Source organism: Betta splendens, chromosome 2 (assembly GCF_900634795.4).
Source record: "Betta splendens chromosome 2, fBetSpl5.4, whole genome shotgun sequence".
In the NCBI taxonomy this organism is placed as follows: Eukaryota; Metazoa; Chordata; class Actinopteri; order Anabantiformes; family Osphronemidae; genus Betta; species Betta splendens.
Window position 1 is genome coordinate 22,129,499 of NC_040882.2, and position 24,434 is coordinate 22,153,932.

At 44.8% G+C, this 24,434-nt stretch overlaps 3 protein-coding genes across 11 annotated transcripts in view; 2 read left to right on the forward strand and 1 right to left on the reverse strand.

Moving 5' to 3' along the window:
* rbpjb (recombination signal binding protein for immunoglobulin kappa J region b) overlaps positions 1 to 4,339 on the forward strand; it is a 33,999-nt gene extending 29,660 nt beyond the window's left edge. Inside the window, exon 11 of the mRNA XM_029168293.3 lies at positions 85 to 4,339. Coding sequence (XP_029024126.1) covers positions 85 to 409 — 325 coding nt within the window. The 3' untranslated portion in view covers positions 410 to 4,339. The remainder of the gene's footprint in view (positions 1 to 84) is intronic.
* A 1,040-nt stretch (positions 4,340 to 5,379) lies between these two features.
* Positions 5,380 to 18,923, reverse strand: cckar (cholecystokinin A receptor). 6 transcript variants are annotated; one of them, XM_029168325.3, is made up of 5 exons: positions 9,971 to 10,546; positions 9,160 to 9,411; positions 6,599 to 6,860; positions 6,401 to 6,534; positions 5,380 to 6,306 (listed from the first exon to the last, which is right to left on the reverse strand). In XM_029168325.3, the coding sequence occupies exons 1-5, from the start codon at positions 10,095 to 10,097 to the stop codon at positions 5,720 to 5,722; spliced, it is 1,362 nt and encodes a 453-aa protein (XP_029024158.1). In that variant the 5' UTR covers positions 10,098 to 10,546; the 3' UTR covers positions 5,380 to 5,719. The 6 variants fall into 6 exon arrangements, with proteins under 6 accessions (XP_029024158.1, XP_029024168.1, XP_029024148.1 ...); XM_029168335.3 differs by having other exon boundaries at positions 6,407 to 6,534; positions 9,971 to 10,533; XM_029168315.3 differs by lacking the exon at positions 9,971 to 10,546 and adding an exon at positions 18,809 to 18,923 and having other exon boundaries at positions 5,380 to 6,534.
* On the forward strand, positions 11,425 to 23,618 carry tbc1d19 (TBC1 domain family, member 19). Of its 4 annotated transcripts, none has more exons than XR_008696680.1 (22): positions 11,425 to 11,689; positions 11,797 to 11,869; positions 11,944 to 11,989; positions 13,499 to 13,574; positions 13,717 to 13,791; positions 14,134 to 14,197; positions 14,979 to 15,025; positions 15,099 to 15,209; positions 15,447 to 15,519; positions 15,948 to 15,986; positions 17,349 to 17,461; positions 18,529 to 18,603; positions 18,713 to 18,775; positions 19,653 to 19,737; positions 19,878 to 19,922; positions 20,087 to 20,119; positions 20,202 to 20,311; positions 20,389 to 20,480; positions 21,311 to 21,426; positions 21,634 to 21,704; positions 22,708 to 23,010; positions 23,128 to 23,618. XR_008696680.1 is itself a non-coding variant. In XM_029168270.3 (21 exons), the coding sequence occupies exons 1-21, from the start codon at positions 11,594 to 11,596 to the stop codon at positions 22,780 to 22,782; spliced, it is 1,578 nt and encodes a 525-aa protein (XP_029024103.1). In that variant the 5' UTR covers positions 11,425 to 11,593; the 3' UTR covers positions 22,783 to 23,618. The 4 variants fall into 4 exon arrangements, 2 of the variants coding, with proteins under 2 accessions (XP_029024103.1, XP_055370644.1); XR_008696681.1 differs by having other exon boundaries at positions 22,708 to 22,906; XM_029168270.3 differs by having other exon boundaries at positions 22,708 to 23,618.
* Positions 23,619 to 24,434: the final 816 nt, after the last annotated feature.

The following is a 24,434-nucleotide window of genomic DNA, read 5'->3' on the forward strand; positions in this document are numbered from 1 at the left end:
TTTTGATGGAGGGTGTCTAAGAACCAGGTTCGTTATTGATGATGATTGTGACCATTATTATTCTCTGTACTAATCACACTCCAGGTGTGCGGAAAGCATGCTGTGCGTGGTGCCCGACATCTCTGCCTTTCGCGAAGGCTGGCGCTGGGTGCGGCAGCCCGTCCAGGTGCCAGTCACGCTGGTGAGGAACGATGGCATCATCTACTCCACCACACTGACCTTCACCTACACGCCGGAGCCCGGGCCGCGGCCACACTGCAGCGCCGCCGGCGCCATTCTGCGGTCCGGGAACTCCAGCCTGCTGAGCAACAACAGCCAGGAGCCGGGCCCCGGAGTCTACGGACCCAACAGCACCTCCAACGCCGGAGTCACATCCTCATCCTCCACCGCTGCAGCTGTGGTCTCCTAACGCACACAGGGGGCCACTCAATACAATATGCCTTGAGAGCAAATATACCAGAAGGTATATAAAGACAATGGGAAATGATAAACAAGACCTGACTCACTCTGAAGTGCTGCGTATTAATTTTGGATACAAAGAAGCTGAAACTGAAAAAATGAAAATCTGATGGGGGGGAAAAAAGGAGCGAACGCAGGGGGAATCTGAAGGAGTCGCTTCACAAGCGAAAGCGCTCCTCCACCCCCCCACCCCACCCCCCCAACCCTCCTGTGCTTACTGGACCTGCCGATCCAGTTCTGGTGTTCGGGATGAATGAACTTCCTGCAGGCTCAGAGCACCAGCCATGAAAACGGAAACCACAACAACAGTACATCCGTGTACAAAAAGTAATTTGTACAAAAAAAATCTATTTTTGCGCTGGCCCTCTCCACTTTAACCCCGCCACCACTTGTTTTATAATTATTCTTTTTGTTTTTATGTTGTTTTGCATTAATTTGTGTTTTCCTAAAGGGGGGGATGGATGTATTGTTGTTGGAGGAAGTGCGTGGAAGCCGAGGGACACGCATAAAACGTGACGATAACATAGTTTTTATGGACCAAGGATCTTGTATAAGCTTTAGTAAAGGTACATTTTTCTCCATACCTTTTTGTATTAAACATATAGTCCACTTTTGTTACCAAATAGTTTCTATTCTTCCTCTGAGCTTGGGCTTTGTTTCCCCCCTTTGAGGTCCAAAATCCAGCCTGTATGTTATTGCAACCTTACTGCAAACTCCTGGTTTTCAGCCTTTTGTTGTGATACTGTTGGGGAAAAATCTGAAGTCTGGGTTTTTTATTTACACGAGAGAAGGTTGCTTTTTTATTACTATTAATTGGGGAATAACCTCAGAGGGTCTATTTTTTATCATTGGTTTTTATGAAGTCTTTAAAAGGAAAAGCTTTAAGCAATGCCTCTGCCTTGCCTGCAATACTCTATGTGCGCTATGTCTCCTTTGGAAAGTATACACATCAGTACATCTCATACGGAGCCATAGCAACAATTGCAGAATACATCAAAAACTCGACTTCCATGGTTACGAAAAAGAGTCGTTTGTCATCTTCAAACTAATGTGATACACATATTCATGGACTTAAACAGCCTTAGAACTGTATGTTCTATCTATGACGTGTACCTGTCGCTCTATCGGTCACTGCTAACGTATCAGATAACGTAGTGAAGCTCGTCTCAAACTGCACCTAGCTAGGTGTCTTCCAGTGTGTGTGTGTGTGTGTGTGTGTGTGTGTGTGTGTGTGTGTGTGTGTGTGTGTGTGTGTGTGTGTGTGTGTGTGTGTGTGTGTGTGTGTGTGTGTGTGTGTGTGTGTGTGTGTGTGTGTGTGTGCGTGTGTGTGTCTGCGCCTGCATCGCTCTGGTGGCATTTAACTCCAGTGAAACATGGACACTTTTCAATTTAATGTGGCCTTACTGATAACTTAAATTATGAGGGAAACAAACCAGTTCTCCATTCTCTTATCTGCTGTTTACTCACCTGTGCATAGCACAGAAACAAGCGGACGCCCGGCTCCAAGGTGGAGCCGCTCTGCCTTGTCATGCAGAGCAGAGCAGCCTTGTGAAGGATCTGTCAGCCTTCAGTACAATAATCCCCTGTTGTTCCTTATTATTGTCATTGGGTGCCTGGCACCTTTTCGCTTTTTGGTACAATGCCTCACAAGCGCTGTAAACTCATTTCATCTCTCACACAAAAGCAAACTAATTACCTGTGGTCCCTTCTGTTTTCAGAAACGAGTATGTGCACATTGTAAACTCACTGTTCAAGTATTCAAGTAGTTGCACTCGTCTGTGTTCATGGCAACCGCGTAAAGGCCTTCTACATACGTGTTATTGAAGATGTGCATTTCCAAACATAACAGCAATATTGTACAGGTCATTGTTGTTAGCCTGAGCACTAGTTCACCAGCCAGCAAGTAACTGTGTGTGCGTGTGTGTGTGTGTGTGTGCGTGCGTGCGTGAAATGTTGTCGTCGCCATTGGGATAAATGAGTTGGAGTCTCTCCGTTTCAAATCTGCTCTCAAAAACTAAAACAACTTCAAATCAATGGGGTTTTTTGTCTTCCACCTGAATCCAAAATGTCTGATGATTGTGGGTGAACATTCAAACGCAATACGCTTCCTAGAAAAGAGAACAACTGCTACTTTACCTTGAATGTCTGCTTTATAAAGCATTTTGAAATTTTCTTACCAACCAAACACCGGAACAGGAACAAACAAGGATTTGACCACAGCCCATTAACTTATGCTCCTGTCTTGCCACCGTGCCCACCTGTCCGTCATTAATGTTAAATGTTTTATATTGTAATATTGATATTTTTTAAATTATTGGCACAAAGTCTCCCCTTGTCTTATGTCAAAAAGAAAGAAAAGTGCATTATGTCCCGTGCTGCCTAGGTCGGCCTGGGAGTGTTTTGTTTGTTCTTAGTTTTTCTAGAGGCCACTTTCTGTCTGGAGTCGTTGATTAGTCGGTGCTGCAGCAGTTAGTGTAGCATCCAAAGCGAGTATCTGCGCTTCTTCACACTTAAACGCCCATCTGAACCCTTTACTGCGCAGGATGGAGGTCACAGCATCTTAACTGTAGATTTTGAACTCGAGTGTTTTTCTATGTGTACTAGCTCTAAATTCAGTGATTTGTTCTTTTTGTTTTTTTTGAACATAGCCTCTGCATTAGCATCACACCCCCTTCCCCTCCGCCCTCCTCCCACCCCTCCCGCCTTGAGCTTGGATATTTTTGGGTTTGTGTTTACATGTTGAGTTGCCTCTCTTTAGGCGAAACACCCCTGGCCCCCGCTTCATCTCCTCAGAGCAGCTTTGTCACATTTACTCAAACTAATAAAGGGGGTGATGCATGTTTGTGAAAAAACTAAAAAATTAATGTGTCGCCTTGACAATCCGAGCTGGGTTACACTTTATTTTTCCCTTTGAGGAGACTGGACGGATGCGGGGTAACCCGGTAACGCTCGCAGAGGGGATGAAGGGTCAAAAGGGGTGAAAAGAAAATGTTACATGCCTTCTTACGCTCTTAACCCGGCGACAACGCTGTCAGAGAGGAAAAAAACAACAGAGCAGTCTCATTAGCATCTGCAACGGTTTTACAAGATATCGTAACCGCTTGGTCTCTCTCCTGTCTGGTTGCATTCGTTTTACTCTTCCAAAAGCAGCTGTTCTTGTGTTTGTTTTTATATACGGAGCTCTGAACAATGTATGTATCCTCTAATATGCCAAATGTCTTTTATAATGTAGGTTTCAAGCACTGCTAAACGAAACAGGGCAGAGTGAGAGGCAGCTTTAAACAGATCTATAACGGAGTGTGGAGCCCTTCCTCTGTCGCACTCAGCCTTACTTCTACAGACTCTTTGGCTGTTTGCACTACAGAGTGCTAACCTTTGTTTTTCTCTCACACATTTCATCCTCACTCATGTTTATATATGTACATTTGGAGTCTTCTCACCTCTCCCCTCTTGTTTTGTTTTAACAACCTTACGCTTAGCTTTGCTACAATCCGATCACCCTTCTCTCTCTCGCTCTCTCTTTCTCTCTCTCTCTCTCTCTCTCTCCCAACTCCTCCTCTTGTCCGTGTCCTTTCCTATCTTTCACTCTCTGTATCTGTGTTTTATTCTAGTCAGTGGTAAGCAGAGGTGTCATTGTGGTAGTAAACTCAGTGCTCAAAGGGTTGCTGATGGTAGAAACCTGTGCCGTTTGTAACATTTAGCAATAACGTCAAAACAAAGGGGACGGTTTTTTGATAACATGCGTTAGTTTGTTTTTGTACATATTGCAGCTCCAGATCATGCTCAAAATCTGTATGTCGTTTAAAAGAAGGAAAAAAACAGAAAAAAAACTTGCAATATTGGCATAAAAATGACAAATAAAAAAGTGATATAAAATCTTGCTTTGTGTAAGTTTTTACTCATCATCAGAACAATTTGACTCCTATTCTTTTCATTCTGGTTATAGCAGAAAAGGTACAAATGAATAACAGAGTTGCCATAAACATTTTTGTTAAATATTTCCCCCCCCTCACTTTGTCTACTGACGGTTAAACATCTTGTGGGGCATCGGGCATTTATGAAGCCCAGCTCCAGTTCTTAAGCCCAGGACAGCGTCCCACCATGTGTCTGGGCCCAAACTCCCTCTGCCCTTAAGAGCCCCTTTTATTAAATACGGAAAAAGCTCCACGTTGCTGTGCTGAACTCTTTACCTACGCTGCTGCCGCTGGCTCTTTTTATGTCTAACCAGATGTTTGAGGACACGGGGCCGCTGTCGGACAAGCAAAACAACACATTAAAGTCAATAGATGATGTTTTTACATTCAGTTACGTGCCGTCAGGTTAAAGAGGCTACATAAAGATAAAATCAAACGCCTGGAAATCCAAATGTCAGACCAGTACTGAAGCCATGCAACTAAACCTGCAACCTAGTCATTGAAGGACACAACACAGGCGGGTGATTCCAGGAATATGTGGTGACAGGTGTTTAAATTCCCACAAAATGATAAAATCTCTTCAGTTTCCATAGTACATGCTGTGGGTCAAGGACGAGTGCAGAACTATGTGTACTGGAAGATTGTTTTGAAGCCGTAAGACCACTATAAAACTGTCTCACAGTCACTGATAACAGGCCTGTGTGGAGACCAGTTCTGTCCTCTTACTCTTTAAAACAGCAAATAATGCAACGTGTGACATGATGAGAACATTAGAGGAATAGGATCCGTGTTCATCGTTTAAAAGGGTTGAATTAGGAGGCAAAGCGCTGAGAGGCTGTTACATGTAACAGGGTTGAGAAGCCTCAGAAAGCAGAAGCTGATGACTCACCGTTACCTTAAGGTCCATTTAGTGGCTATTTAATCGCTTTTATTCCCAACACGTGGACTATGAGAGACTACTTTCGCCTAATTGCACCAGTTGGATGAGGTTTATTGAGTCAGACCGTGGTGGGATTTCTTTTTATTAAAGATCATTTCAAAATAAAAGCATACTGGCGTTTAAAGCGAATATATAGAAAGGAAAACTACATTAATGAGGGTTTGCTCCATGAAGCTGTGTGTGGTTTCATACGATCAGGCATCCGTCAACCACCCTGGGCACTGCAAGCTTCAGGGAAACATCTGCTTGTGTTGAGCACTTCATTGCGTACTGTACCCGTGTTACATCACATGCCAAGCTAAAGCAACGTGGCTGCTGGAGAGGCTCCTATAATCACTGCGGGGGCTTTACATTAAAACACACACATTCTCTCACGCACAGCTGCATCAGTCCAGGACAGGTCAGGTCAGGTCAGCTCGCTCCAGGCCGACGCGCGGATGCCGGTGTAGCGGGTGATGGATCCACCGGGTGCAGCGTGACCATTCTGCTCGTTGGTCGCGGGCCCCGACCTCGACTTGCCCGCTTCCCCTTTGGTGGCTCCACTTCCGGACGACCTCCGCAGCGCGCCGCCCGCTGCCTCGCTCCTCCCGAAGCACCTGCAGCAGGTGAAGGTGGCCAGCATGCCCTGGCGGAAGCGCTTGTTCATGAAGCAGTAGATAATGGGGTTGACGCAGGCGGAGGTGTAGGACAGCAGGTGGATGAAGGAGATGGGGGCGCCCGTCAGGCGGTAGGCGGAGCGGCGGTCGAAGGCCTGCCACGCGTTGACCACGAAGACGGGGGTCCAGCACAGGAAGAAGAGGAAGACGATGACCAGGAGCATGCGGATCACGCGCTTCTTGGCCATCAGGTTGGCCGTGGAGTTGCTGCTGCACACGCGGCCCAGCATCGGCTTGCTGCCCGAGTGGCTCGCTGTGATGCTCTTCTTTTTGGACGGCTGCAGGTAGCAGCCGTCGCTGTCGCCTGGCTTGATGCTGCCCGTGCTGGACTGTCTGTCTGTTACGCGAGAGCACAGGAGAGCCAAACACAGCAGCATAATAGGTAGCAAATAGAACGGCGAACAAACAAATGTAGGTTTGTTTTATTGTACCTGTACCTCTGCCAGATTTCCTGTTGTTCAGCTCACACTTGATGCCCCGGTACAGCTCCAGGGAGATGAGTCCGTAGGCCGTCATCATGACGATCCCCGGGATCAGGAAGAGCAGCAGCAGCAGGGACACGTACCTGCCAGAGATGCGGGTCAGCCTGAGTCTGCGCTGCGCTCCACGCCCACTAATGTTCAGCTCACCAGGACTGCTGGATGGTGTCGTTGGGCCACACCAGGCGGCACATGTGCCCGGTGCTGTTGTTGAGGCGCGTGAAGGGCTTGAGGGCGCTGGAGATGGGGTACGGCAGCATCAGGATGAAGGACGCTGCCCACGTGGCCGTGATGACCTTGGCGGCGTGAGACTTGGTCTGCCACGTCCTGGAGGTCAGCGGGTTGCAGATGGCGCTGTAGCGCTCCAGGGAGATGGCCACCAGGTTGAAGGTGGACACGCTCACCGAGACTCCTGCACGGGTTGGAAAAGCCCGGACGGAGGTGTCAGAGGTGAGTTCTGATAGCATCCTCCACTTTAATATGGGCAGAAGGAGAATGAATGTTTACGTTTATGTTTCAGCTGAGCTAAAAAGCAGCAAGCTTCATAGTTAGCGCTACACAAAATTAGCTAATGTTTATTAAAGTGATCATATTTCAAAAGAATGACTTTGTCTGCCCTCCATGGCTAAAGGTGGATAAGAGAACGAGCCCGCTGTCATAGAACTGATTAATATCAAGCTAGCATGGCTAGCTAGCTTAGCTAAACCAGCAATTTACATCCACAACATGCCATTTTTATAGCTGGGTTTTTGCACATATCGTATTCCAACAAAAGGTGTATATGTAAAGTAACTAACATGTATCAGTTATACCTTAAAACAACTAGTTGTTGACAGCAGTCTTTATGCTAAGCTAAGCTAACAGCCTCTTGGCTATACCTTCGTATTTGATGGGAAGACAAACTCTTAAAGTCTAAGCAAAACATCAAAATAATATTTAAATGTCTGAAGTGCTCCTTTAATGAGCCACCGCTGCCCTTTATCTTGGGGTTTCTTCCTGTGCCAGGGGCCTTTTAACACCCAGCGCAATTGTCGCGCTCACAAAATGCCGCCGCGTTCGCTGAAATGTTTGTGATGCAATGAGACACTGTTTTGTCCCATTAAATTGAACCGCTGAGCTGAGACAGTGCATCCTGCTCTGCTGCCACATCACCGTTAACACACTTACAAACAAGACGCCCCAGAAATACATCCACATTACTGCTGTGTACAGTCTGAGCCGAGCGACACACAAACAGATAAACACGGATGACAAATGGGCGACTGTGAACTCATCCAACAGCTAAACAGAGCAACAGGAAGTAAGGAGAGTCTTGAAAATAACATTTCCAAGCGGACTTTTAATTAGACGATGATAAAATATTAGCAAAGGTGCACGATTTTTAACAAGTGTACCGAGACGCCCCTCAGCAGAAATCTAGACAAAGAAGAATGAAGCCGGGTGAGTCACACCCCTGACGCAATGATTCGTCTCCTTTGAGGCTGTCAGGCTACGGGAGATTTAGTCTGTACTAAAAAATTAAATAAGAATAATAAACCTAGAATCATTTCTCTTCATCTTCATAGCTCCTTATGCTCCCAGCAGAACGCTTCGTTCTCAGAGCGCTGGGCTGCTACTACAGGTATCACTGGACTCAGAGCTGTGTCTGTGATGGGCAGCTGCAGATCCAACCATCCTGTCTGTGTCCAGTCTCTGGTCCAACCACCCTGCCCGTGTCCAGTCCCTGGTCCCTGGTCCACCATCCTGTGTCTAGTCTCTGGTCCAACCATCCTGCCTGTGCTCTGTTGTTGCTTGTTGTTGCTGTGCTTTTCTCTCTCTCCCCTCACCCCAACCGGTCGAGGCAGATGGCCGCCCACGTCCAGCCTGGTTCTGCTGGAGCTTTGTTCCTTGTTAGAGAGGGAGTTTTTACTCTCCACTATTGCTGTCAAATTGTAATTGAAGGCTTGCTACATGTACTGTATATGTGGGCTCTGTTGGGTTTAGTTGTAGTCTTAAACCTTACCTTGTAAAGTGCCTTGAGATAACTTTGTTGTGAATTGGCGCTATATAAATAAAATAAAATTGAATTGAATTGAATTGATTAGATCATAAAGCCTTTGTTTATGTCCTCTGCATTTCACAGGTTGGGAAACAAGTCAAAATAATTCAATGCCAGCCTATAATATATACAGCCCCAAATCTTGTCAGCTTGTTAAACTTTTACAGTTTATCGTACCTCACCCTCACTTCAGCCACTGCGGTGAAGGTTGTTGTATAAACTTAAAGGAGAGGTTTTGGCTTGTCGCAGGTAAATACAACATGATGACCACAGAACCGGAATGACCTCATTGCGTGTCACCGATCATTTGGGGCTCTGTGGATCTGTACAATCAGTGAGATATATACATATTTTGAATGACGTCCAGCGTCCAACACTGCACAAACATCCTGCAAAGTCACATTTATGCAGTTCAAATAAAGTTATTACTACTTTGATTCCAATGGTGAGGACAGTATTTCTTTTTTCAGTCTCTCCCGAACAGAATCAAAACAATCATAAAGATTTTAATCTTATTACAGTGCATATGGCAGACATATTAGAAGTTTAAAGAAATCCATATTGGATTTGCAGAAATTTGATAAATTGCAGTACTAAACTCTTCTTGGGTGAAAGAATTCTGACTCAGTGCCACATTAAGATGTGAAAAACATTTGACCATTTCTGCACTCACCCATGAAGTACATGACCAGTTTGCATATCCCAGTGCCGAAGATGAAATCCCTCATGAGGTTGGGAATGAGGGTGAAGGGGATGCACACCAGGGACACCATCAGGTCGCTGACGGCCAGAGACAATAGAAAGAGGTTGGTGACGGTCCTCATGCGCCGGTTCCTCACCAGGACCGCGATGATGAGGCTGTTGCCCAGGACACTGAGGAGGAAGATGAGGCTGTAAAGAACAATCCGCACCGTCTGGTCGATGTCTGAGACGAGACACACAAACAAACTCATGTCAGTTCTAATATGTGTTATGAATATTATCTGACTCATTCTCTCCCACACATCATGTTCAGGTCTGCCTAGAAGCAAATGTCTCCAATATTTAGGTTGGTTGTTCCCATATATCTGCACACACATAGGCGACATCCATTAGTCAGTGTGTGCATATCACAAACATAAGGGAAAAAAGCTATTTGACACTTTTGCATAGACTCTTAATATTTGTATTGAGGGAAATGCACAGACTTTGAGCCACTGGTGTCTTTGTGAGGCTGTGAAATGCTGGATGCCGGTTCTGTTCACTTGAGACTGTCTGAACTACTGTACAGTGACAACAGATGTGTCACACTAACACAGAGCAGAATACATTAGCTTCACGGAGGACTTGAGCCATATGCGTAATGCGCACGGACGCGAGCGCCTCGAGCAGTTGCTCAAATAGCCGCCTTTAATTTATAGGAAACAGCAGAACTCTCTGTTAAATGGGTCTGGGCGTAAATGTGGATAACGTTTGTTACAATATAACACGTGAAGTGACGGTACCTTTAGGTTCGGGTGAGGTGTCCTGCTCGCTCTCGCATTCTGAAATATTCCTGATCCCAAAACTGCACAAAATCTTGTTGAGGTCAGTAGAATTCAGGAGCATGTCGTGGATCGTGAACGTCTCCATTTCGCCTTGTTTTCTATGGCTCTGTGAGGTGCGTAAAAGACGCACACTTCGTCATGGTTTTGCAAGCGAAAATGTCCCAGACGACATGACTGGCGAAATCCTACACAACCGCCGGGTCAAGTAAGAAAGCGGATAACGCGTCGCCGTGGCTCCAAGTTTCCGTGCGCGCTCGCTGTGCTGCGCCGCGCTCCACTAACGCTCAGCGGTTCCAGCCACTGACGACATGTGGACAGATTCTTGAGGGGCTCAGCCCTCCTTCGGGCTCCGTGCGAGTCAGCGCCTGCCTTTCTTTCTGTTTTTTTTGATGAAGCATCCAGTCATCAATCACGGTGGCACAGGAGATGCTGCGCCTTTTGAACCCTGCGGTGTGATTCGTGTAATTCCCGGTGCCAAGTCTGATGTCCACGTGTCATCGTCTGTCGTTCCCTGCTGTGGCATTTCATGTACAGTACACGCCAGCAACGATATGGGAAACCACTGAGCCAGGCTGTAATTGTTCTGATGGATGGAAAGAGAGATGTGACTGAACAACACTCTATGTAACGAAGCAGCGGGTGACTTTAAAACTGTTGTAAAGTCTTAGTAATGTACAGTGCACACCACACAACTGGCCTAATGTAACATTATGAATAATAGACAAATTAGGCCAACTGCATATGTCTTTACAACTAAGAAATAAGTTTGTTTCAGCGAGGGTGATAATATTTAAATAAAAGGATTATGAAGCTACAACAAATTACAAACATAGGCCTGCATCAGTGACGTTAGTCTAATGTCCTGGTATATTTATGTAGAGCAGAAACCAGGCCTTTATACAGATGCAGTCGCACAAACCAGTCATAGTTGAGTCAGTAATATCTCATTCACAGCTTCTGTAGAATGTGAATGGTCTGACTTTATTATAGTAAAATGTGCTTATTTCAGTAAAGGTTTATTACTACACTGTCTTTTCAAAAAGTACATTAAGGTACATCTACATTAAGTGCTTTTAAATTATACAACAACCCCATGTAAGAGAAAAATTACATTTTAGATTATTTTGTAAAGGTGTAAAGTTCCAGAACTATCAGGGTACGTTGGTATGGTTCAGTAGTTAAAGCTGAGTATCCTCCCAGTAAGGTTAGCATGTGATTTCAAGGGGACTTGTACCGTGTTCAGTCTGTTAAATCACAATAAAGTCGCATATGCATATTTGTAAGCCTCGCGTTCATTATCTTGGATTTAAATAATAACAATGAATATACATTTAATTAACTAAAAGGTCTGAATTCTGTATTTTTTCAGGGCGGAACCAAAGTCCAGCGTTCTTGTTTCCGGCGCGCGTGAGCCGATGCTCCTCAGTTGCTAGGTAACCTCCGCAGGGGGCGGCGAGCGCTGCTGCGTTGCCGGTGCGCGGTGCATCAGCAGGTCGCTGGCTGCCCGTGTTACCGTCCACTCGGCTGCTGCAGCGTGTGCTCGCGGGCGTCCGTCGAAGCTAACGCGCTGTGAGACGGAGCATGGACGAAGGCGCGGAGCTGTCACTGACCATCGCTCACGTCGTCCAGCGGCTGAGGGGGAGCCATCTACACTCCCAGATAGAGAGGCAAGCCAAGGTGAGCGGCTAGCTTAGCATGTGGCTAACGGTGCGCCTGCCAGCGTCCTTAGCGGCGTGTACTTAACATTCACCCGTGTTTTCCGTCGTGTTCTAACCGCTTTGAAGGAGTGTTTACACCAACCTGAGATTAAACTGGAGTCTCTTAAAGAGGACGTGCGCTGTTTCCTCAAAACATCAGGTGAGTCGTTAATACTGATGTGAGAGCATTTATCTGTACGTGAGGTGATATTAACCCATCGTATGGTCTTACAGGCTGGGAGAAGAAGCTACAGAATGCTGTGTACAGAGAACTGCACGTGTAAGTGACATTTGATACGTGACAGGTCAAGCTGGAGATGTGACCCATGTGACATATACAATATTTCTGATTGCATTCTGTGTTGCTGCTTTAATTGCCCTCCACCCATTATCCTGATTGCTGTTCCTGTTAAGGGTTGCAGAGGTGCTGCAGCCAAACCTAGCTGTCACTGGGTGAGAGGTGTGGTACGACCTGGACTCTCACCAACACACGGGCACAGGCAGCCATTCACATTTACATTCAGACCCATGTGCTACAAAGGTTCACCGGTTACTTGCATGTCTTTGTACAGTGGAGGAAGCAGGACTATCTAGAAAACCCACACAAATGCAAACCCCACTCCCAACCTTCCAACCTTGTCTCTCCATGGACTCCAACCCCTGCAGCTCTCCTTGGGAGATGCCAAGATGTTCCCAGAGCAGCCAGGAGACATTTCCCTTTAAGCGTGTCCTGCGTCTTCTTGGGGGCTTGTCTGTTCAAACCCAGGCACTTCTACAAGTGCATTATAGGCTTTTAACATGGTATAGACTTATATATTATCTAACTAAATCATAAACATGTGCTCTAGTGGTAATTTTGAATAGATACTTCTGATATTCAACATGTGGACAATCGTTCCAATCCAGTTGTCATCTGAGCTGGCTTTGCTGTTAGGCAACAGTCCCAGTTGTCACTGGATGCGAGCCCTGTTCAAGGACAGCTCACCTGTCACAGGGCTCCTTTTAATAGACAGCATTCATTCATCCATTATCTTAACAGCTTTTCCTATTAGGCTCATGGGGGTGCTGGAGCCAGTCTAACATACAGTATTTAGGCCAACATTTTTCCATAAAGGTATAACAAAAAAAGACATGTGCTGCTGTGATTTCACAGATTTCTCAGTGTACAGTACATTAGAAATAGCTTCAAAACCAATTTGTATCTGAGGGCAAATACACTATTACATTAAGTACTTTTAAGTAAAATGTATATGTAAACTCCTTTTTTATCAATACCATATTTACAATATAACAGCGTAGGTGAAAACCAAAACAGATTTGACTTTGGGAGTAACATCACTTCTCTCTTGAGGCTGAGCGCCAGTAGCTTTGCTTTAAAAGGTCAACTTAAAACACTGACTAATACCACTTTTCTGATCATTACTCAGACCTCTATGCTCTCATAGGTGTTTACATTAGGTTGAGCCCAGTTTAATGAACTGAGACGTTGACTCATTCCGTATGCCCAGAGCATAGCTACTGTTCAAATGATATGTAATAATGTGTCGTGACTCTTAAGTTTCCGAATGCAGGGAGCTAATGGTGAGAGTCTTGGGAGCAATCTTAACATTTTATTTTTCCTTTTGTTTGACAGCATACTTCTTTTAAGCACTTTCTAATATGACATGTTCGTGTCCTTTTTGGCTTCAGTTTGTCAAAGCTGCTTTCAGTAAATGAACAGTGGCATAATTATAGATTTGCTAATCAGCGTTAAACCCTGGATCCCTGCTCTTCTGTTTGCTTATTCCAGGCAGCTGCCCCCGAGCCATCCCTCGGCCCCTCCAGAGCATCTCAAAGAGCCGCTGGCCTACATGCGGAAGGCACAAGTCAGTCTGTCTTCTTTTAGCTCCTCACTCCTCTTTTTCTGACTCTGTGTTTTTTTTTCGTTTTTTTTTTTTGGCGATCAAATCATGAATTTGTAAAGCCGTATCTGAAGCCAAATGCGGGTGTGTGTGCTCTTCTACACAGGCCAACTGGGAGAAACGCGTCCTCAAAAGCCTGAACAGCATGAGCACTGAACTGGAAGTGCCCCTGGCTCGTAAAGTAAGTAAAACATTGTCTGTCATCGTGCTTCTAAGCTCTTGATTAGATTTTTACATTCTAGATAAATGAACCAGTCTAAAGAAATGAAACTACATTTACAGCAGTCAAGCTATTTAAGCCCTGCTCAGAGAGGCTAAACATGGATTCTGTACCTTTCCACTGATTAGAAGCAGGCAGCGCTGTTTGAAATCTATTCATCGCTAGCGTTGTTTGGCTGTGTGCGCACGCGATTGTTTTCATGACCAAAGAAGTACATCTCCATTGTGACAGGCTCACGATTGGTTCTGGTCCGGCTGCATGGCATTTGTTTGTTGATACCCTCTATTTCCGTCCACTCCGCAGAGGCCTGCAGTGGAGCAGAAGGAGCTCACCAATAAATGGAACGAGATGGGCACAGATGAATCAGGTCTGCAGACACTACCCAGGGGTTTGGCCCAGAGAGCAATCTGCCTTTTGTGAAAGATTAGTGTTGATGTGCCTGTGCACTGGTGCATCAGTCATCATAAGTTATTAGCTGCTGTGTACTTGTACTTGTACATCAGTGTAACCATCTCTGAACCACATCTACTTCCATGTTTGTATTTACTGTACGTCTCGACCTGCGGCATGTCTTAGTTATCGTCTCTGCTTTATGGTGAAGGGGAAAATATGCAGTACAACCATATTTTTCTCGGTGAATCAAACTTTTTCTGGTCGAGATAGTAGTACATGTACAGAGCCCACGGTACCTTAGTGTCCTAACAATGCTATCACAACTTAACAGTGTATAATAACATTTAAGACTCGGTCCTGTCCCTGGCTATAAACACTTCAGACTGTGAATATAGAAGCTGTCCAGACTCCTTGGATGGCGCTACACCCCTCCTTCCGCCCAGAACCTTAATGTTCCCTCGTTTTGGGATGACACCGGTCATAATTTACTGCTGCGCTGCTCAGACATTAGATGGAAGTTCCTCTTCATGTTGGCTGAGCGTGCCTGAGCCGTCCTGTACTGATCCTTCGGCTTCTGTGAAAGCCGCCAGCCACTACCGTGCAGAATGAAGTCAACATGGTTCAAGTTGATGATATGAATGTCATGACTGGACATATTTGTGTAGTCTAGCTTTTACCAAAACATGCTCTGAAGCTACATATGTAACATGTACATTTGACCTCCTCTCTACTCATGTATGTTTATGTCTCTGCAGATTTAAGTCGCTTCAGGCCTGTTTACGCCCCCAAAGACTTTTTGGAGGTAAGAAAGTTTGTTGTTGCTAAGACAGAAAATGCACTAATTTGTACTACATTAATGCTTTTTTTTCAAATAGGTGTTAATCAGTTTGCGGAATCCCAATCATGATAATAGCGAGGACGTCGGGCCCAGGAGCCACTGGGGTCTCATACAAGTTCCACTCAACGTCAGAGACATCCCACAGTTGGTAGGGACACACCATTTGTGTATTTTCATTACTATGATGTTTAAAAGGTAACAGAAATGACGCTTGTTCTAGTCACACATCAAAAAATTCTTAAAATGCTTAAATACAGTAAAGACTGTACAGTAAAACAAAATTTTAGAGTTTTTTCTTTTAACCACTTTGTGAGTTCTCTACGCTAATTCGCTGATTTTGAAGTGCACAGTGGAGACTAAACCTGTTCTTCTTTTACCCTCTCAGCGACGAGCGTACTCAGAGCTGAACCTGACAACTGGGCAGTTGGGGATTGATGACCACGCACACATTCACCCAGGTATTCAGAAAAAAGGGCTGCTTCAATTAGATAGTGTGGCATTTTATGAGATTTGCCAATGGCATGTTGATAAGACAATTGGCATGATGATAGTAATGAAGAAACAAGTCCCTGCGTACACTAAATCGCTACGGTAATGTTGTTTTCTAAATGAGTTTAGCGAATGAACGCCACGTTAGAAAGATGAAGTGTATCAACCATACTGCTCTCATATCAGCCTGTGTTCTTTCCTGTGCTGCATGGAAGTCTGGAATTTCTCAGACAATATCTCTTAAGTCCTGATATTGACATTGTTACAATCTAGTGTTTAGGTCTGGAAATAGAAACGTATCTCCTGTCTCTGTATTTGTAAATCAAAGCGATAAAATTAGATTCATAGTGTTGTCCGCTCCACATTGACTCATTTCATTTTGTTCCTGTCTTTGTAGACTTGTTTGAAAATGAATATGTTCAAATCGGGAAAAAAGGTTAGTGCTCTTTCTCTTTGTTTATACTCACTGTGAGCAAGAATTTAAAATAACTACTATTAACTAGTAAATTATTATCAGTAACTTGGAGGTCAGACACTGACCACCAGGTGTGAACAGAAAAGTGCATGAATCCTTCTCTTCCCCCTCCCAGGTGCTGCTCTCAGTAACCTTAGGTCATTGCTGTGCTATGGCCACAGTGTAAACACCATAAACACTAAACATTTTATGGACACCAATCAGACATCAGTCAACCCCAGCCTTGAAAACGCAGGCTGTACTTTATACACACAGCCACGAGGACCCCGTCCTCTTCCAGTCGGTGTTGACTGCATCGGCTCCCGGCTGCCAGCTGGGTTCAAGGCCAAGAGTTAAGTGCACTCAAATAGGAAATTTAAGAGACAAGGAGTGTGTTGGTTTATGTTATGACTGGCCTGCACCTTAAGTCAAGTGCTGTGTGTTTTGGGCTACTGTCACAGCAGAGATTTAGGGTAGAATGAGAGGTTGTTTCCAACATTTGAGAATTCTTTTGGGAAGTTAGTGTATGTAATAATTATTTTTAAGGGAAATGTTAGGATTTTGGTGTTAGTACAGTATTAGAGGGCTGGAATGAAAGTGTTAACCTGTGAAATCCACACACAGGGAAGGTATCTGACGTGTGTTAGACTGACATTAATGCCAGATAACTGATGATCAGGTTTACTGATGTGATGGTTACTGTAAACTGAAAATCTGTAGTGGCCGCGTTTTTGGTGCTTGTAGAATCAAATCTACACCAATATGCTGTTTGTACATAGTGTTTCATTTCACTGGCGTGTCATAAAACCTTCTGTTTATTCCTGCTGGTTGGACACATTCATAAATGGGTTTCCTAAGTTTGCTTTAGCTTTGTCACAGATTTAAATTAGATTAGTTAGTGTAACTTTTACTTGACATTAATCAGAAGTGACTGTTACCTACATGCGTTCATTAGTTTTTTTTTAGATACTAATATGAATTATTTAATTACTTATTATTACTAATTATTTATTTGCCTTGGCTAAAGTGCTGTAACATTGCCTTACCACAACATCCCACTTCAAGTTCAGTGCCCTGTTTTACCCAAAAGCCCAAAATCCTATTGTCCTTGTGAGCTTCACCAGGCAACCAACGGAGACTCCAGGAAGTCTCCAAAGAATTCGTCTGGCAGGCTCTCAGACAGGCAAGGTGTGAGCCTCTGCTCCGAGTCATTACTTCCGTGCGAGGATAGCCCAAGTATCTCCAGCTACTGCCCATTAAATTGAGGGGAAACATGGATTTCCTTTCGGTTCCATGTTCACGCCTGTGTCTTGCGTGTCTCATTTGTTTTGTCCTCCTGTCTAGTGATTGTGGAGCAGGACAGTGCAGCGGCGCAGCAGTACAGCAGGCAGGGCTGCCCCACTGGTCTCCGGGCAGACCTGTGGGCCCTCATCCTTAACTCCACTAACCAGCCACAGGTACCACACACACACACAACAACATGCTGGTGGCAGCTGTCAGCTGTCGGCGCTTTTTTAGAAGACAGCTGTAGTGATTCCCAAACTGTGTTTACTGAAGCTGCTGCTCTCAGCTGCAGCGAAGTGCAGTTAATTGTCCCTTTTCCACATATTTCCAGAGAATCCTGACATTCACGTTGTATCTGGGGATTTACACAGCCCAGCGAAAACCAACATGTGAAATACCAGCTGACCTACAAGTGCTGTAATCTGTGTTAGCCCCTGCGCTGTTTATCTTAGCTGGCCGTGGCTTGTCCCATGTGTACAAATGCTAAGATAATCAAATGCCAGCGATTTAGCGCAGTTATCCCAAACAGAGCAGCTGTCTGCCTGTGTGGCAGAGTGCTGTGTAAACGCTGGAGTCCAGAGTCTCCCACTGAGGCCAAGTCGATAAAACAATGCCTGTGATGGGAAGATTGAATTCTGAGGGAGCGTTAAGGGACAGACGGAGCTCTGGAGAGCGTCAGCGGGGATCTGGATGGCACGAGGGCAAACACATTAAGCAGTCAGACTCGGTGAATGTCAAAATGTTAATTCTCTCACTTGAGCTGTGCAGAATTACTACAATTGCTTCATGCGTAGAAGAAACACCCCCCGTTGAGCTCATATAAACACTGAATTACTCTGCCGTACTACATCACGGGAACCCTAATATTTACGTATCAATTAATAAACCTTTTTCTTTCAGATTTATTTTATTATCCAGTTATATATTTAAAGTGCTCAGTCACACTTTGACTTCTGCTAAAGCTGTGTTAGAAACACATATTTCAGCCTCCTTTGACTGATTCTGCCCGTGCTGACTGCCATGATTTCAGTCTCCCACCTCAGCTGTCAAATGACCACCTCCGTCTTCTCCTCACATCCGCAGCACCGGTCGTTGCCAAGGTGCTTCACAGCTGCTGCAGCACATTTCTGTCTCTGTGTGTCCTGTTCTTCTCTTCACTTATGATCACCTGTCTCGAACCGGGGACGTTTGTCAAAACGCAGTGCCTGGTTTAAAACATGCCGGCCCTTTGCTCTTTCAGGATGTGATGCATTATGAACAGCTGAAGGCTGGCGTTATACAACACGACTTGCTGATAGACAACCTCATCTATAAAGTAGGTTCCTACATGCATTCATGAAGGCCCTTGTTGCTGTAAAAGCTGTTAGTTAATGCTGTGATTTCCTGGGTTATTGAATCAAGTTTGATTTCATTTCATCCATCAGGATGTGAAGCTTACTGCCAGTAACGATGACTACTACTTTGTCTTTGAAGATTTCCTCTATCAGGTAATCTTCTTTGTTCACCATCATCTCACATACCTTTCACTGCCATGGTCACATCAGCCACATGAGGACAGTTACTGGACAACATGACGAGCATTCTTCTCTGTGTAGTTAATAATAGTACAACCTGCTGCTAATTGGTCCTGTGGTTGCCTCTGCTCTCAGCTGATAAAGACATATACTGCATGTCCTTGGCAGCTGGTTTATTCAGCCGCTAATAACATGCCGTGCTCCCTGGCGGCCAGCCGAGTACACAGGTGTTACAACAGTACTGTTGTCAATATTGACCAATGGCAAATTCACTAGGCAGTGAAAGAATCCATTTACCGCCTAGTGAGGATCTGCTATGTTCTCATGAAACGGGGGAGACTTAGTTTAAGTCAAACATTCAGTGTCAGAGGAATGTTTGAAACGATTTTTATGGTAAAGCAGAGGACATCCTGAACGCATGCGACAGTCATCCGCAGTCATTTTAGGCTTTATAAATTGCTGCCTGGTTCACTTTTGTCTGGACAGATGATTTCCTGCCTCCACGTAACCTATTGTAAGTGGTTGATGGAAATGAAATCCGTTCTGAAAAAGACAGAAATGGAACTGTAATGGAAAAAGCAGCCACTTACGGAGTAATTTCATGAAAGAGCAGCCACTTGAGGCAAGGTTATTGTCTGCATGGTACATCCTGAGACGTTGACTCAAGGTGTACCGCTCTAATAGCATTTTTACCCAGGAGCAGCCAAGTTTTACCTCCTGCTGCAGCTGTGCGTTACGTAAGGCCAGGATATGATATGATGCGCTGTACATTCAATCCAGGTCGCATGAGCATGCGTTTGATCCACTATTTGCCTGATGTAAATGAATGTGCGTGTGGGTTCTTCCTCAGGTGTTGCTGTGCTTCTCCCGGGACACCGCCGTCCTGGAGCACTTCAAATACAACAGCGCCACCCCTCCCAAATCCTACATTCAGGGTGAGGCATCCCATGACCTCACAGGAAGGGCCGTTCACTCAGATGACCCCTCACAAAGTTAATTCTAGATACAAGGGATGAGTAATTGGGAAAGCCAGGCATGGTCCATGCTTATTGATGTCCTTGTGTTTGTCTCACAGGAAAAGTAGGAAATGAGGAGTGTGCTGTTGTTTATCCTCCCAACGGTGAGCCTGCATCCTGACATCAGCATCGTATAATTTTATATGTACTGATGATGTATGATTTGCTTGAATGGTGCTGTTCGCAAAGCTTGCAAGGTCAAATTATTCATCACATCTCTGTTATTAGCTGTTTAAGGAGCACTGACCTAAACATGTGATTCAAACAGGTGTAATCCCTTTCCATGGATTTTCAATGTATGGTGAGTATAGGTGCACCTGTTAATGCGCAGCCTTCGCTCATCGTCAGCAGCACATTACAGATGCTGTGTCTTCATCCCACAGTGGCACCTTTGTGTTTCTTGTACAACGAACCATCAAAGCTCTACAGCGTGTTCAGAGAACTGTACATCCGGCATTTCTTCCGACTCCACTCCATCTCCTCTTCTCCCTCGGTAAGCTCTTTGCTTGCGTGACTGTTAAATGTTGACAGTGTGCCTTTCGCTTAGCGTGACATGCGTTTCTCCTGCAGGGTATAGTGTCTTTGTGCTTGCAGTTTGAGCAGCTCCTCCAAACCCACCTGCCTCAACTCTTCTACCACCTCCGACAGATCGGTGCACAGCCGTGAGTGTCCTTTGTGAATCATGTTGATTGACACATATGTACTTATACTGTATAGAAATACACACATGTATAATAATGCCTCACTCCACTGTGTGGGCACCTACTGCATTCAGTCTTGGGTCCTGTTCCTTGTTGTTCCTAGCATGATCTTGGATGTTGTGCCTGGAATCTGCTGGCCAGCTTAGGGTCTCAGTGTTCCAGTTCCCAAAGGGGCCACAGCTGCCTTCAATTTCTGCATCTTTCCTAGCTCTTCCTCAGCCCTTAGCATTTCTCAGCATGTAATTGCTGGAATTTTTACATCTGTCACGATGTCCTTTTTCTTCCACGACTCTGCAGTTTGTCACTCTGGGGACTCAGGGAGTGTGTGTTGGTCATGCAGGGTTTTCACTGGTTTTCATTCAGCCCAGATATTCTAGTACACTAAGCAGCAGGTTATGGTTCTTCTGTGCTGCCTTTGAATCTACATTTGTTCAAACACTTCTTTAATCTGCTGGTGGTACATACTGTGCAAGGCTTTGTCTTTCCATGACAGTTATCTGTTTGTCTGTGCTCAGCTGTTTTAATGGTGCAGGAGTCATGTAGTCAGCAGTTATTCTGTTTGGGCTACTGCCATCTTGTGGTAAATTAAAGCAATCACAATTCCCTCATAAATCAGAGCACATTAATTGAGCACATTTCCCGAGCCCCGTTTCACAAATCAATACAAAGCATGTTGTATTTTTTTTTGTATTGTATTATAGCTTTCAGCTTATGCAATGTTTTCATATAGGTGTCTAGCTCTGAAATTGCCCTGTACAAGGTGCAAATGCATGTGATGAATGTGTCACCAGGTTGCGTATTGCCTTTAAGTGGATGGTCCGAGCTTTCTCTGGCTACCTGTCTACTGACCAGCTGCTTCTTCTCTGGGACAGAATCCTTGGATATGATTCACTAGAGGTGGTTGCAGGTATCACACTTCACCCTCAGCTACATACTGTACTGTACGGACATCTGTACAGACAATCCACATACTGTCCAGAATCCCCCTATCTTCTAAGTTGCTTGTCTGCTACCTCTCCTTTTTCTCTTATGTCTAATTTAATTTTCTTTCACCATCTACCTCTCTTGTCCTTTGTGTTTCCTCTTTCCTTTCTTTTTGAATATCTCTGTTCAGTCCTAGCAGCTGCCGTGTTCGCCTTCCGAGCCGAGAACCTGATGGAAGTAACGTCACTGGCTTCAGCTGAGGTACAGCCATTTCATACTTCACCTCTCTGTGTGTGTGAGTGTATTTGAAACTCTGGTTCCAGTCCTCTCCCTGTCCCCCCCACATACCCCTGGAAAGCTCTAAATAGCAGTTGATGACCAGCCAGTACCAGTAACACAGTCTTCAGCATGCACATGTCTGAAGAAACGGCCACTTAAGAACCCTTAGCCTCTGTCCCTGTGTGCCAGCCTACCAGCACGCCCCATTTCTCGTCTTTCAACGTGTCCCAGCACCTCTAAACCAACACGAGTGCATCCTCTGGTAGCTTCTGCACTTTCACTGTTGTTGCATTATTACAGTAGCAGGTAATGTAATTCTTATGTGCGCCTACACGGTTTACTGCACCTGCTGCCGTCGTGGGGTCCAACTATGTGTCAGAAACCAAGACTCACCCTCCTCTTCGTCTAAAGTTGAGTGAGTTAAACTACATTGTGACTCACAGGGGTGGGCGACAGGTTGAGCTGCTAGTCTAAGATGCTGGCTCATTTAGCACCTGCCCCAGCAGGCAGAAGAGATCATAACATACTGCTCCTTATCTTATATTTAGAACGTCAGACCCAGTGCTGAAACATTAAACCCTCTTGCTTAACATGAGATGGTCCCTAAATTTAATCTCTCACCTATCCCAAAAGGACAGGGGCGGGGAGCAGTGTACTCTTAAACATGGCTTGTCACTTGTTTCACAGTGATCCGCCATCATCATCATTATCATCATCATCATCATCATAATATTATTATTATTATTATTATTATTATTATTATTATTATTATTATTATTATTATTATTATTATTATTATTATTATTATTATTATTATTATTATCATTATGCATGTGATTCTGTGTGTCTCTAAAACCTTTAAAAATGTCACTTATGGAAGGGTGGCGATGTTTTTTTACTGCCCCCTCACAGAACTGAGATTTTAGGCACCGTGTGCACTTAGATGGCAGTTCTTACTTGTGTTTTCTTTGCATGCACACGGCAGGCTGTCCTCGCTGACCTTTCAACTCTGAAGGTCATGCCACTCATCCAGGTCTTTCTGTTCGCCACCGCCATCTGACGAGTGTGATACTGCAGCACGGGTGGTGGAGCCTACTGAACACGGCACTCACAAGATGTCGAGACAACACAAATGCCAGGCATAAACACATCGGTGTCACTGGTCATCTGTCAAGAAACATCAGGTCAAAGTGTGGGATGTCACAGACTAATGAAGGAAAACCTAGACAGCAATTACACACTACTTCTTGCATTGGCTGAAGCCAAAGGCCAAACCCGTCCTTAGCATGTATGCACCATAAATAGTGACTATGTTGTACTGTGTTAACAGACATTGGACAATGTGTAAGAGCAGCTCACAGGGCAGTGAGGTTAAACTAACTGCCTTCAGCCATATGTTTTACAGGAAAGATGATCCATGCAGCAGATATGCTCATCAGAGAGGAGTTGCATGAAGCAGTCATTGTATTACGATGGCGGCGTGTGGGAGAAGACAACGGTAGCATCTCCAAGCTTGGCTAATGAAGTGTTAATTAGGTCATGCAATTTATTCTGCTCTGCGGCCCCTGCTTGTTTTAACACTGTTAGATACTGCTGTTACTGATGAATGAGGAGATTAGAGGCACCATTGTGTTGGGAGAAACAGGAGCAGCAAACTGAATCAAACTGTAATTTATTTATTAAGGAACTGCACTAATGGAGACATTAGGCACCTGTAGTGCTATTTATTTTATTTAAATCAGAACATTTAATGGCTTTTTGTCCATTTTAAATATGCCTATAATTACTGAATGGATTCCTTGTATAATAATAATAATAATGTATAATGTTTAATGTATTGTTCAAACTGCTGTCCTTCATCTAAAGCATTTTACATTAAAACATCATTTTGCTGAATCACTTCTTTCAGCTAAGTTTATGAAACCCTAAGGAGCCACATAGCGACAGTTCTGCAGTCTGATCAGTGCTTAATGAAATGTCTCTCCTGGTTTGTGTGACAGGGCACATGCTGCGCTCTGGAAGCTCTCGGTCGCCGTTCGCTAGGTGACAGGTAGCAGCACCGACGGACCTCGCAGCCTCCTACGTGCAGCATCTGCTCCATTTCTCCGTTGTAGTTGGCTGCCTTCCTCGCTGCTGCCCCCTCTGTGGGCTCAGATCAAATTATGCTGCTCCTCTCTTTCGTCTCGCTCGCTCGCTCGCCTGGTGCCTGCTGCATCTGCCACCTGTTTACTGGGGCTCTTTCACCAGTCATGCTCCTCCTTTGATCCTCCAGATACCACGTTTACCTGCTGTGTAGTTTGCTCATACAGTGAATCCTCCTGGTGGCTGATGCGTTGCACCGCAGGGCGAAGTGGGTTTCTTACTTGGAGACATTACCATCACATACAATAGAAAGTATAACATTTCCCATTTTGGAGTTAATGATAGATACTGAATAAAAAGTAAAACTTCATAACATATACCAATATACTTTTTAAACACTAAAGCTGAAATGTGACTGAAATGTTTTCTGATGTTCACTGAAATATCTTTTTGATGTTCAGAGCCCTGTTCCATACCAGCAGTCATCGCTCCAAAGCGAGTCATTCAGTGTGCAGTATCATGCTAACAGGGACCTGCTCTAGTGTAGGTTTCCTGACAGCATTATATGAAGGGATCCCAGACCAGGACAGCTGAGCACGCAGCTGACATACTGTATATGTGTCACATACA

Coding starts and splice junctions, on each gene's coding strand:
- tbc1d19 (XM_029168270.3), top strand. CDS start 11,594: ATGGACGAAGGCGCGGAGCTGTCACTGACCATCGCTCACGTCGTCCAG. Junction 20,120..20,201: donor CCATGGATTTTCAATGTATG/GTGAGTATAGGT, acceptor TTCATCCCACAG/TGGCACCTTTGTGTTTCTTG. Junction 20,481..21,310: donor CGACAGATCGGTGCACAGCC/GTGAGTGTCCTT, acceptor ATGTGTCACCAG/GTTGCGTATTGCCTTTAAGT.
- cckar (XM_029168306.3), bottom strand. CDS start 10,097: ATGGAGACGTTCACGATCCACGACATGCTCCTGAATTCTACTGACCTC. Junction 6,861..9,159: donor ACTGGTCATGTACTTCATGG/GTGAGTGCAGAA, acceptor CAACCCGTGCAG/GAGTCTCGGTGAGCGTGTCC. Junction 6,535..6,598: donor GACACCATCCAGCAGTCCTG/GTGAGCTGAACA, acceptor CATCTCTGGCAG/GTACGTGTCCCTGCTGCTGC.